The 14,808-nt window shown below is 38.2% G+C and overlaps 1 protein-coding gene across 2 annotated transcripts in view; it reads right to left on the reverse strand.

Moving 5' to 3' along the window:
* Nucleotides 1–10,212: 10,212 nt before the first annotated feature.
* ca5a (carbonic anhydrase Va) overlaps nt 10,213–14,808 on the reverse strand; it is a 25,162-nt gene continuing 20,566 nt past the window's right edge. For both annotated transcript variants that reach the window (XM_061917480.1, XM_061917481.1), the window contains exons 6-7: nt 13,343–13,501; nt 10,213–13,252 (exon numbers count right to left, since the gene is read on the reverse strand). In XM_061917480.1, coding sequence (XP_061773464.1) covers nt 13,082–13,252; nt 13,343–13,501 — 330 coding nt within the window. In that variant the 3' untranslated portion in view covers nt 10,213–13,081. The remainder of the gene's footprint in view (nt 13,253–13,342; nt 13,502–14,808) is intronic.

Here is a 14,808-nt window from a genome sequence, read left to right on the forward strand (position 1 = left end):
AAGAAAGACTGTGCATAGAGCTAGATCTGACGGCTTACTGTACGGGAACAGGTCGCTACCATCTGGCCCGGAATGCAGGTCTGCACTGGCTATAGAAGCCCAGGGAGCTCATCACCAACAGGTGTGTTGAGTGCTGATGGAAAGCAGCTGCTTTCTGCAGTCGGAGTGGCGCGCACAGGAGCGTGCTTGGAGGCGCGCCCAGGCCAGCCCAGCGCACAGATGAATGCAAACAACTTTTTCGATCATTTCAATTTAAAGCAGTAATACTAACCATCAAAGGTTTTACCGCGGCTATCATTATCGTTACAGCCCTAGAGTAGGTAAAACGCATCAAGTCTTCACTATTTAGTTTGTTACATGTTGTAAAAGTGGTCAGTGTGTAGTTATTAGCGTTGAAAATGAAAACCACAAAGGAACCTTGAGTTGTAGGAATTATAAAGGTCTTGGGAATTTAAAGTTTCTTAACTTTTAGTGCAGTGATTCTTAATCTTGTTGGAGGTTCCTGGCCCCACCAGTTTCATACGCGCATTCACCGAACCCTTCTTTTGTGAGAAAAAAAAAAAAAAATTCAAAATAAAATTCAAGACAAAGTTTTATGTTTTTTTTTTTCATGGTGTACAAAATGAATCGTGCATGAACATCACCTTGTTCAAAGAACAAAACCAACAGTGCATGAACTCACAACAAATGACACACCTGTAAATCAGTGTGACTTCTGCTGTTGTTGTATCCACGATACACCGATATAGAGAAGTTTGTATTTACTCGATGAGTCCATACTTGCCAACGCTCCCGATTTTTCCGAGAGAATCCCGAATTTCAGTGCCCCTCCCGAAAATCTCCCGGGGCCACCATTCTCCTTTAGCATCCTCTACAACCGTTGTCACGTCCGATTTTCCTCCATACAAACGGCGTGTCAGCGTATTCACATAATTTATGTGGCTTTTATACACACATAAGTGAATGCAAGGCATACTTGGTCAACAGCCATACAGGTCACACTGAGGGTGGCCGTATAAACAACTTTAACACTGTTACAAATATGCACCACGCTGTGAACCCACACCAAACAAAATGGACAAACACAGTTCGGGAGAACATCCTCACCGTAACACAACAGAACATTTACCCAGGATCCATTGCAGCACTAACTCTACCGGGATCTACAATATACACCCCCGCTACCACCAAAACCCGCCCACCTCAACTACGCCCCCCACCTCCCGACTTCGGAGGTCTCAAGGTTGGCAAGTATGGATGACTCGGGTGTGTCTTGACTGGCTCTGCCGAACCCTTAGGCCGACTCACCGAACCCCTAGGGTTCCATCGAACCCAGGTTAAGAACCACTGTTTTAGGGGTAATTTGGTGCCACAGTAAACCTCTTGGATAAATACGTTATCATCCTAACCTGACAAAATCTTGTTAATATTTGAGGTGTGATATTCAACACAAGAAAACATACTCGAGTTGAGTTGATAAAGTATCCTCTACCATCTACTCAGGTCTTTCTGAAGTTCAGGCAGCTGAAATGACATAAGAACTTGACAATGTGGCGCCCACAATAGGGTGGCTGAATAAATCAAAGAACTCGCCCACTTCCATATAATAATTGCAGTCATGACAGACATTTGTGCACTGGTGGGAAAATGTTTACTAAAGCAGATTTGTCACTGAAGTGTGGGTGTGGTACACGTCTCTGTTTCTCTGCCTCCAACGTCTCTCCCAGAGAATCTGATATTTCTGGTATGAGTCGTGTGACTCTTTGAAAACATCTAGTGGGATACTAAATCTGATAGTAACAGAATTGATGATGGACTTTTTAATCTGACCACAACAGCTGACGTTTTCTGTTCTAATCTAGTTTTATGTTTGTCTAGAGTGGTGGACAGTAGAGGGACAGTATTGCTGATGCAAATATTGATGCTTTTTAACTGGCCATTTTTTTAAATTGTTCAATCCAAGGGAACATCAGAAAGTAAAAAAAAAAAACATAACATTTTTAGATTAAAGGGGCTGTATTATGCAAAACCAACTTTTCATACCAGTTGATACCTATAATTGTGTATTTTCAATCTGCTTAAGTCCCAAAAAATTGAACTCAAACCATAGAGTCATGGCGGAGATATTTACAAAACAACGTTGGTCATCTTCCAAACGAGCCATATGAAATTTGATATGATTGTGACACATGTTGCTATAGTTACGTCAGTAGAGATCGCCATATATTTATTTGTTTACAATGTATATTTTCTGTTGTATTTTCCAACATTTTATCTATTTTTATATAAAATAGGATATGACACTCTTATTTATCCCACAATGGGGAAATTACATTATTGCAGTGGAGGATTTTACATACAGTAACACAAGTAAAGTAGTAATAAATACTACATATTGCTCACTAATTTGTATAAATTAAAGATAAAATACAACAACAAAAAAACAGTCACATCCGTATTGAACACCACAAAAAACCACAGACACACTGTGTACTGTGCAGTCCTCTGAGAACTTCTGCAGATGGCAGAGGTTGGAGTCTTGCCTGAAGTCTGAGGAATAGAGCATGAACAGGTAAGGTGAGAGCACCTTTCCTTGGGTAGCAAGGGTGCCGCAAACTACCACATCTGCAGAACAGTCACGCAGCCTCACGTACTGCGGCCTGCCGATGAGGTATTTGATGATCCGTGCAGTCAGGTAGGGTTGTCTGGATATTAATAATTAATAATACCGGTACCAAGATATATTTAAATCATTTTCGATACTTTTTCAAATAAAGGGGATCGCAAAAAATGTCATTGGCTTTATTTTGACAAAAAAAATTGGGGCACATTGAACATGTTTGTTTTTGCAATCGAATAACAATTTGGTCCTTAAATAAAATAGTGAACATACTTGACAACTTTTCTTTTAGTAGTAAGTAAGAAAACAAAGGCTCCTATTAGTCTGCTGACATATGCAGTAACTTATTGTGTCATTTCTAATTCTATTATTTTGTCAACATTATTAAGGACAAGCTGTAAAAATAGATTATTAATCTATTTGTTCATTTACTGTTAATATCTGCTTACTTTCTCTTTTAACATGTTCTGTTAAAATGTAATAGGCACTAATTCTTCTGTTGTTTGATACTTTACATTAGTTTTGTATTAGATTATACCACAAATGTAGGTATTGATCCATAACCAAGTAGTTACAGGATCATACATTTGTCATATTCAAAGTATTCATGTGTCCAGGGATGTGTTACCTAAGTTTATGATTATAATATATCCTTTTCTTTAAAAAAAAAAAAAAAAAAAATTGTGACGATAAAAAATATCGATGTAATCTAGATACGCTCTTGTACTTGGTATCATTACAGTGAATATCAGGTGTAGATCCATATATCCTAATCGATAATTTGGACCAATTCGCACCCTTGTCGTCTACACTTACACAGATGCATGACACTGTGAAATACTGCAAACTGACAAATAAACCTCAACTAAGTATTTCCTGCAAGGGAAACCATGCTGGGTGAAACATAAGAAGTGCAAGGGAGTGTATAGGAAGATGAGGAAAAAACTCTAAAGAAGTTGGTCCAAGTTCCTGTTTATATGTTTCCCCAATGGGGGTCATTCCCTTCAAACAGAACACAGGAATACAAACATGCACCTTCAGAAAGAGCTGAAGCACAAGTTCACTGCAAATAAACACACATTGTGTACTTGCAGATAGGACACAAGTGAAACATGTGTTTTCATGTTCTCCCAATTTCAAAAGTTTTCATTTATGCGAAACAATTGTTATACTTTTTTATTCAAATTAGAATTTAATTTGATGCAAGTTTTGTATCCCAAAAAAATTAATGAGACTTCAATTCTCTCTTTTTTTTTCTTTTTTTATATCAAAACAAATGTTTTAGTCCATCTTGATTTTACATTATAATCTTATCAATGATAGAGCAGGAGGGGGCTAGGAATATATGTGTGAAAAAATGTCACATGAAGCGCCCTGTCATTCATTCATTGACATTTTAGATGTGCTTCCTCATGCAAAACGGGCCCCTGACGGATCACGAGGTCCTACGCAGAACTTATAAAACTTAGACCTGCTCATAGGGAGTGGTGGCCCTGCATATTTACTCTGTAACTAAAAATGCAGTGGAAGACAATAATTCAAACGAGGGATGCATAAATATGAAAATTTCATAACATGGTTATGGTGACCATAGGTGAGGATGGGAACGTAGATCGAGTGGTATATTGAGAGCTTTGCCTTCCAGCTCAGCTCCTTCGTCAACACAACGGATCGATACAGCGTCGGCATTGCTGAAGACGCCGCACCGATCCCTAGGGTGGTGTTTGGGGCACGTCCGACCGGCAGGAGGCCAAGGGGAAGTCCCGGGACACGTTAGGAAGACTATGTCTCCCGGCTGGCCTGGGAACGCCTCGGGATCCCCCGGGAGGAGCTAGACGAAGTGGCTGGGGGGAGGGAAGTCTGGACTTCTCTGCTTAGGCTGCTGCCCCCGCGACCTGACCTCAGATAAGCGAAAGAAAAATGGATGGATGGATGGATGTTATTATTATCACATTATTGTTGAATGTGCACAAAAAGTGCTGGTGCGAGCTTAGCTCTCCACGGAATGAGCAGAATCAACGGTCCGTGAGTTTATTAAAGTGCAGTTGTCAATCATGGTGTTACAATCACTTTATATAAAAATGGTAAGACTAAACGTATGAAGTTTTACCGCAGTTTACCATACTGTTTATTGTTGCATCCCCAAGGCCTTTTTGGACTCAAATATCAAGTAAGTGAAGTGGGAAGTGAATTATATTTATATAGCGCTTTTTCTCTAGTAAAGATAATTAAAAATAAAAAAAATTCATCCTTCAGAGACTTTAGACACTCACACAAACAGCCTCATAAATTGGTTCCAGCAGGTAAACCAGTCATATGAAATATCAAGTAAACGGGGTCCTAAAAAACACATTTTTGCACACTGAAAGGTTGTTTTGGGGGACCTGGATTTTGTTGGAATGTCTGTGTGCATCCACTTTAATCATGATCTTTTGAATGAATGAAAAATAGTTCCTGAGGTCGGACGGATAGCTTCTATTCAGGCCGTAGATCAGGGGTCCCCAAACTTTTGGCTCGGGGGCCGCATTGGGTTAAAACAATTTGGCCGGGCTGTGTGTGTGTATATATATATATATATATATATATATATATATATATATATATATTCTGCTGCTTATTCCCTTTGGGGTTGCGGGGGGCGTTGCTGCCTATCTCAGCTTCAATCGGGCGGAAGGTGGGGTACGCCCTGGACAAGTCGCCACCTCATCGCAGATATATATATATATATATATACATATATATATATATATATTAACATGCACACGCATACACAAGTCTCCAAAACGTAAACCACCATGTTGCTACAATAAAAAACAAACAAAGGAAAATATAAAGTGGTACTGTTTTTATAGAATATATATATATATATATATATATTCCTCGCGCACTAATCGACTGAAAGCATGCACTTGCTGCTGATGATGTCAAGTTATCGATGGGAAAATGCATTTTTCGACAATATGATTTGCCTGAGCGGCTAGGAGAGTAAAATGGATTAGAAAGGAGAGATTAAAAAAAAAAAAAATTACATTAAAAATAAAATAATATAATTATCTTGTTTTTTTAAAACTTGGCATTTCCCGCGGGCCGGCTTTTGGAGCCCCCTGCCGTAGATAAAAGCCAGGCACAGACGGTGGCAAAATATGTCAGTCCATCTATCACCTATGTGTCAAAGTCGGGGCCTGCAGGCCAGATCCGGCCCACAAATGAATGATCTACGGCCCCCGGGATGATATTTGATTAGTATCAGAACCGGCCCGCAAGCTACAGTCGCCTGCTGCTGTTTTGCACGCACCGATACGCCATCAGTGTTGGCACTAGGAATTTTCTGTGTGGACCCCATCAAGTCATAAAAATGGTTATTATGCTCAAGGTCGCCTTCATGCACGGGCTTACCTGGGCTGAAGCCTAGCAAGGGCCTTCGATTTTGACCGCAGAATGCAATGATTGGTGTTCACAGATGTCAATCACAAACAGCTCAGCTTCGTCGAGCAAATGTGTACTCGCTCTCTCTATTGGCTGAGTTGTTTTTTCCTACTACTTCAAGTGGGGCTCAAACCTACATCGCTTGTGTGAGAGACCAGCATACTACAGCTGAGCTAAGATAACAGGCAGTCTCCTGGATTGCCAGCACTTTACTTGAAATCGACTGGTTTCTATTACACTCACACAGATGTGCATTCGCCTGTTGCAAATGTGATGTATTCATGAACAAAATTATTTCTAAAATGTTTGACATTTTGGCCTTGTTGCTGTTCTATCGTCCGTTACATTCAAAACGGTAGTGATTTTTTAACTACTCAAAACAACTCTGACTTTATCATTATTGTAGTTTGAGGGTAGTCCAATTACTACTTCATATGATGATGAAAGGTGGTGTTATCATGACTACGTAGCAGGAGAAATAATCTCAAAGATTCATATTTTACTGTTGATTTCACTTTTCACCTTTTTATTGTATTCTTAGAATACGTGTACAGTAGTAGATCAATGTACGTACTGCGTTCCAAAATGTCAGACGAATCGTACGAAAACCTAAGCACTTTTTCCCCTTGATAAAAAATGGAATTCCAACTCCGCTCCAGACACCCAAACACTTTATAGTGAATATTCATAGTTTTACACGCAGAAAACAATTTGAAAAACATAAATGACGAATAAAATGAATAAATGAACATTTAACTTTTACTTTTATTGAAGACTCACCTTACCGATGCCACACAGACACTACCGTTATACTTTGCTATGAGTTGAATTCAATAATGTTTCCCACCTTCATTATCTAAGTCCTGTCACTCGCAACTTTTTTTGGCCTAAAAAGCAATGATTCCACGAAATGGCAACTCCACTACTTCAATTATTAAGCGTAATGCTTGACCATATGAAAAGAAAAACAGAGGGAAACATTTGGCAAAAACCGGGGTGAATCAAAACAGAGGTATTTGAATTATTTAGGTCAACCCTTTAGTGAAAAGTGTGTTATTATCAGAACAGTCCGCTGGCTTTTTGCTGATTGTCCCGATTAAGAAAAAAAAAAAGTAACTGCTCAGGAATGTATTGTTGAGTTATTGTATTAACGTACGACAATCATAAATATTTAATACAGCTCCATATATATCTTGCTGCGTACCCTAGGGATCAACACTCAGACCAAAATTGTTCATTCTTTACATAAACAACATTTGTAAAGTAAAGGACTTCAAGTTAGTACTATTTGCAACACAACAGCATTTTATGCAGAAGAGAACCCACAGAAGCTAATAAAATAATAATAGAAGAGATTAATAAATTCAAGAGATGATTGACAAAAACAGACTATCTTTGAATGTTTCAACTAATGACCTCATGGATTCATACAATGAGGGGGACTGGAGTCTCTCTCCTGTGGCCAAACACAACAAAAAAGGTGAGCTTCAGTGGCTCCTTCTTAAATCCGATGTAAAACCGTATCCCACCCAGCTGTGGTAACAGTGTGTAAGGGTCCATAAACAACACACCCTGTGGACCCCAGGTGTCTGGGTGGGGGACAAAAAAAAACATCCCTTTTGTGCGACGGGACTTCAAAGGTTTCCGCGGGGACGAAACCAAACGTGATGCTAAAGTCAAAGACTTTTTCTTTGCGACTTTGATTTAGTTTGCTTGTGGAGTCCTGGGAAGAACAATAGGTTTATATACATATGTATTTATAGCTAGCATATTTGTATAATAAAGGATAGAATGTTGCTCTTTTGTATTTGTTTTACTAAGTAACTATTTCATGGATGAAAAAAGATTGTATTCACTCATAATTTGATAATACACATTTCATGTTAAGTTAAAGTACCAATGATTGTCACACACACACTAAGGGTGGTGAAATTTGTCCTCTGCATTTGACCCATCCCCTTGATCACCCCCTGGGAAGTGAGGGGAGCAGTGGACAGCAGCAGTGCCACACCCGGGAATCATTTATGGTGATTTAACCCCCAATTCCAACCATTGATACTGAGTGCCAAGCAGGGAGGCAATGGCTCCCATTTTTATGGTCTTTGGTAAGACTCAGCCAGGGTTTGAACTCACAACCTACCGATCTCAGAGCGGACACTCTAACCACTAGGCCACTGAGTATGTGTGGATCCTTTTAAGATATGAAATGTTCAAATTTTAACTCCTGTTACAAAACATATTTTCTTCTTTCTTTCCTTCATCAATATTCTATCAATATCCGTCATCTATTTATCAGTCCATTGTTTCTGTCTGTTTATCCCTAATCTCTTTATATTATATATTTATTTTGACTGTAATTGTGGGGAGGGGGGTGGGGAGGGGGAATAAGACTTAGATTCTATTTGGGCACTTGATACCGCTCAATATTACTGGCAAATGGACTAGTTTGATAAACACACAGTAATGTTTGGTCCTGCTATGGTAAATAATTATTATTTACATAGTGCTTTAGTATACCTGGGAGTGATACCCAATGTGCTTTATATTATACGTCACATTCACACACTATTGGTGAAAGCTGCCATGCAAGGCACTTAACACTACTTACTGTAACTAAGATGCTTGACTGAAATGTGTCATCAAAAACCGAGGTTTGGAAGTATTTCTATGTAGGTAAGTAGTATAGGTAGTACAGAATTTGTGTAACTGAATTTTATTTACATCAAATTGTACTGACAATGTCATTTAATAAAAAAATGTGAGCAAAAATCCATCCATTTCTACCGTTTATTCCCTTTTGGGGTCGCGGGGGGCGCTGGCGCCTATCTCAGCTACAATCGATCATTATAGTAAAATTTGGTGCAAAAATAGTTGTTGCTTCAAAATTCAACACCCATTAAGAAAAATTAAGACTGAATCAATCGAGCCTATCTCAGAACCAAATTAGGTGCTTTCAGTATCAATTTACCGTGAGTGGGTCTTGAGTTTTGAAGCAAAAAAATATTTCTGCATTGAACTTTTTTAAATGAATTCTTCTGCACTGATATTTTTTCTCACAACACTTTTACAAACTGAATTTTGAAACATTATTTTAACAAACTGATATTTTAAAATTACTAATGTTGCTCACAAATTTTCATTAATCCATCCATCCATCCATCCATTTTTTTACCCGCTTATTCCCTTTTGGGGTCGCGGGGGGCGCTGGCGCCTAGCTCAGCTACAATCGGGCGGAAGGCGGTGTACACCCTGGACAAGTCGCCACCTCATCGCAGGGCCAACACAGATAGACAGACAACATTCACGCACTAGGGCCAATTTAGTGTCCGTGTGTCCAAAAATCCAGTTCATAAATTCAGTTTCCAGAAATTTTTTTGTAATAAAGACACAAATTAACCCCCACATAATTCGTATGTGAAGATATTTATATTCTTATCTCCAACACTGCCGCATTATTGGAATATTGCACATTGAAAACTGAGTTTGATAATAAGACACAATATTATGAGTAAAAGAGTACAACAACAAAATCACAAAGACAATGATTTTGCATCCCTACTGAGGAAAATATTTGTCAAGAGTAAGACACATGAATGAATGTCACGTTGACTTCAACAATCGTTACCAACATGCTACCTTGAAACAGTTTGTGCACATGACTTCAGAAAGAAGGTGGTTACACAGCTGGACTAGAGAAGAAGCATGCAGAACGGCCTCAAGCAGCCCCCACAGAACAGGAATGTTAACTGGCCATTAAACAAATAAGCAAGTGTACTTACTGCACTGCAGTGATTCCAAACCCCTGTGCAGACAGAAATGATCACATTTCACTTAATTGTCCTGAAAATTATTGTTTATAATACATGGCAGCAATGTTTAGTGACAGGCACTTCCACAATGTGTGTATCCACCTGTTGCCATTCATACATTCATACAGATCAGTGTGTGAATCTGTGTGTGAATGGGCGAATGTGGAAATACTGTCAAAGCGCTTTGGACTCCTTAAAAAGGGGTAGAAAAGCGCTATACAAGTACAACCCATTTACCAATTACCATTTTTGTTGGGTAAAATTATGTTTTGTACTTTTTCAAAGGTTGGGAAACACCAGCATTCAGCAGTACAAGTAAAAACAGACAATAGAGGGAATCATAAAAGGAATACAGTATATGTTAATGACAGTTTAATCATTTGATTTATAAAGAAAAAACAATGTATTTTAGCCTAAAAACGTTACAATGAGCAATACAGTACAGAAAGATCAGACAAAAGATCACCATTTAACAATCATCACAGTGTAACAAGTAGAATATGGTCATATTCATGTTTTTATGTTGCATTTATATTGCATCCAGGCATTAAATGTAGTCTGACATGATAAAATACCATGAAACAAGGCAGTACTGTACTACAGTGTCTGTAAAAACATACCAAAGATGTGCCTCCCCCACAAACTTTTCAATGTCAGCGTGCAGCCTTCCCAAAGGCACACATTGTAACGATTCACTGCATAACCAGTCAATGTGTCTTCACGCTTGGACGCCAAAAAGGACCAAAAGAGGCTATGTTTGGATAGTAGCTTAGTGACATTTAGATTGAAAAGAAAAGCATGGAGTCCAAACGCTAATGAACCGTCAGTGATTTCCTTCTAGCGACTCTTGATCAGGCCTCATGTGGTGGAAAAGATAAAAAACATGACTGCAGCTGCAAAATTAAACATAACTCTTTGTACGCAAAAGTTATTTTTTTTAGCAATCTTTTCAGCCGTCAAACCGCAGAAGTATGATGAAAATATTTAAAGGCACTGTAAAATGAATATGTATGACATACCAACAAACCTGACATAATTGTATGCATGATTACAGAGAAGACAGACATTTCAGTATAAAAGTTTAAATGTGCTCTTTAGTCACATCTTTCGTACCTTGAGCATGTCAAACATCAACCCATCAGGTAACCAAATTCTATTTAAAAGGTGCAAAAACCTCCATATTGGCTCTCAGAAGCACAGGTGTCAAAGTCAAGGCCCGGAGGCCACGCCTGGCACGCGACGTCATTTTATATGGCTCGCGGAAGCCTGGAAATAATGTGTCAATAAAATACTTTGTCTTCATAGCCACTTCCAGTTTGACTGGAAAAAAAGCTGTACTGCATACAGTGACATTTATTTTAGACTTTTGTATAATAATGCAACAAATATATTATCAACCATCTTTATGTTGAAATAAACCCCGTATTTTCCGGGCTATAGAGCACACCAGAAAAAAATATGTTTACATATATTAGCTGCACCGGACTATAAGCCGCAGATATATGCCAGTACGAAAGATTTTGCAGATGTTTATTACATACCTTAATTGTTTCCGAAAGGTGCCTGTAACACGTCTGTAAAACGGATGATCAAACAATTCAAAAGTCATCGTGATGGGTCGACCCACTAGCTGTAGGAGCTATCTCTCCGAACAGCTAAACAGATTCAGTTAATCTATAGTGATGTTTTGGTGAATTTACAAAACTGAAACAATACAAAAATAACGTCATTGTAAGTTAAAAATACTAACAGACTTGTAAATCATGTATTAGCATATTCGCTAATGCTAACGACGCTAGCTTCATTACATTGTTAGCACGTAAAAATATGCATGGAAACACACCTACAGACATCACAGATGTGACGGTTTCGTAAGTATGAATAGTGTAGTTATACTGTAAAACTTACAAACGTTGCTTGAAGTGATGAATGAAGAATCCTTTCAAGATCAACAGTTATTGACGATTATACCTCCGGTTCAAGGCACGAAACGAAGTACATTTTCAAGCCGCAGCACCTGCAGTGAACGAACTCATCCAAAAGATGGCGCCATTGCACAAACAATATCACACCATTTTAGTGTCTCTGTCGGTATAATATGAAAATCATTTATTGAACATAAAACATTAAGGTCGTTATCGAAGAAAAATCTAAACATTAGCTGCACTGTTTTATAATCCACAGGATTTAAAGCGTTGGAAAAAAGTAGCGGCTTATAGTCCGGAAAATACGGTACATAAACATCTGCTTGACCTATGATTTTTAAAGCAAGTTATCCATCAAGTTGTACACTGTAAAAATCACAATAAATTTTATTGTTAAAAAAAAATCAGGCAGCTCAGTCACCAGAATAATACAGCAAAACAAATAATAATTGTAACTTTTTCCACTAAAAGTAATAATGCCTTAAAAACAACAGATTGTGCGATAGAAAAAAAAAAAAAAAGCTCAGTGGCAACAATTTATCCTTAAAACAGTGGTACTGCTTTTCTACTTGCAGAATTTTTTTTTTTGAAAAAACAAATTTTACAATAAAAAAATGGCATCTCACTTGCCAAAATGATACGGTAAAAAACAGTGGTACTTTGGAATTTTACCATAAAAATGTTTTTCCAAATTTAAATTTTTTATTTTTATTCTGGCGACTAAGCTGACAATATTTTACCGCAAAATCTATTCTTTTTTGTTTTTTTACAGTGTACATATAAACAATATACAAATATATATAAAATAAAATGCATAGGCAATTGTGCAACTATAGAATGAAGTGACTCCTTATACATTTATATTCATATATTATTTGTTGTTGCAAACGGCCCTCTGAGGGCAGCCATAACTGAGATGTGGCCCTCAATAAAAAATGAGTTTGACAGCCGCTTACCTGTAAGTGCAATTGCAGTATCAACATCGACTCACACAGTGCTGTTGAGTCCCCACTAGCAGCTCCATTGTTTATCTTCAGCTGCTGATTGATTGATAAAAAAAACTACAACTAATTAAAGTGTCAAGTCAATTTAAAAATAAATACAATTCAAGTGGATGTAAATCAATTTACCAGTCACCAAGCATTTTAAATTATTAGTTAAAAACCCAATTACTCCAGTTAATCCAATAGTTAAAACTAGCCTAAAATTAAAGTACTGTTTGTCAGCAAAAGAGGAAAATAAAGTACTGTAAAACATGTGTTTGTTTTGGTGTAACGGTGGTGAACACAAGCTGGATGGTGTCAGTGTGTGTGCTGGTCGCCTTGGTCAGACGGCGCCTCCTTCAGGAAAGGACTGAAGGAGGAGCGCACTGTGCGATCCCGCAGAGGCTGCTGCACGCGGAAGTTGTTCACCATGCTCTTCTGGGTCTCCTCCTCAGCAGAGGTGAACAGAAGGCTACGGAACACGGCCAGCTTGAAAGAGGAATGCCATCGAAAGCTTCAAGTTAGTAATTTAGCTAGCAGGGAAGTAAAACAATCATAGCAAAGTAGACAATGACACACCTGATCATGGCTGACTTCTATGTGCTGCTTCATGACGATCCAGGTGACCGACTCGGTGAGGGGAGGAGTTGTAAGAGAGCCGTGATATGTCCAGTATTCATCGGTGTTGGCGGGTAACAGACAGCCAGCGTCAAATTTATTAAACTCTACCACGCTACCCTGCAGCCAGACACACAACATCTTGACTTTTTTTATTTTATTAAAAATGATACAATATCATACTTACAATATCTACAGCAGAGGTTTTCATAACTTTTTTCACGAAGTACCTCCTCAGAAAACACTTGGCTCTCCAAGCACCACCATAATAACCAATATTAAAATACAGTGGCGTAGTAGGCCCAAGTATTCTTTAAAAAGCAAGGCAATGATTTGATTTAACAAGTATACAGTGGGGCAAAAAAGTATTTAGTCAGCCACTGATTGTACAAGTTCTCCCTTAGTGATTGGAGGCCCTATTTTACTTTTGGTGTTCTTTTAACGAGCTAGAAGTTACGGAAGTTTCTCTTATTCGCATTCTCCCATCCAGCATGCGGGCGCCCGCCCTGTATAAGTCAAGCAAAAGTGCTCAAGTCGTGAATGAATAGTAAGGTGGGATTTGCCATGATGCCTTTTTTTGGGATGCACAAAAATTATGGAACATAGAGTTAATGTTTTTAAATTATTATAAAATACCTTTTCTGATTAGTGTTGTCATCCAGCCACCCCCCCCCCCCACATCTTATCCAAATCCCCCCCCACATCTTATCCAAATCCCCCCAAACTTGTTGCATTCCTTTGTGTTATGTTTGTGCTGCAGAAAACCGTGATGTCACAAACAAAAATTGTTTTTGACATCATGTTTTTTTTCATTATCAAGGATGTATCATTTTTATGGAATAACGTGTTATTATTCATAACTAGCTCTACAACCATGTCAAAATCTCCCCAAACCTACCCTAATTGTCTGTGTTATGTTTGTGTTGGTTTGTCCGGCAAAATGTTTTGGTCAAACTATTATTAGTTTTTAAGTTATTTATATTTTGTGATTTATCTTTGGAAGTTACGCTGCAAACACAGCTATTCACAATTTCCTGAAAACTGTCCCAATCGCTTGTGCTGGTTTGTGATACAAAAAATGTTGTTTGTGCTTCGACGGTTCTGAAGTGTTAATATTCATATGAAACCCTCCAACCATGTCCCAATCCCTCAAAATATGTCCCCTTCATTTGTGCTTGTTTATGCCACAAAACTTTTTGGCCAAACTATTATGAATTCTAGGTTATTGACAAATTATGATTCATAACCAGCCCTCCCCTACCATTTCAAGAATTCCCCAAAGCACTACCAATCATTTGTACTTTGTTTGTGCTTGTTTGTGCTGTAAAAAAATGTGCTGGATGGCATCACAAGTCAGAAAATGTATTTTTAAAATAGTATAAAACCCTTGACGGCACAAAGATAAAATGTTGCAGCACAAACGATTG

Source organism: Nerophis ophidion, linkage group LG12 (assembly GCF_033978795.1).
Source record: "Nerophis ophidion isolate RoL-2023_Sa linkage group LG12, RoL_Noph_v1.0, whole genome shotgun sequence".
Lineage (NCBI taxonomy): Eukaryota > Metazoa > Chordata > Actinopteri > Syngnathiformes > Syngnathidae > Nerophis > Nerophis ophidion.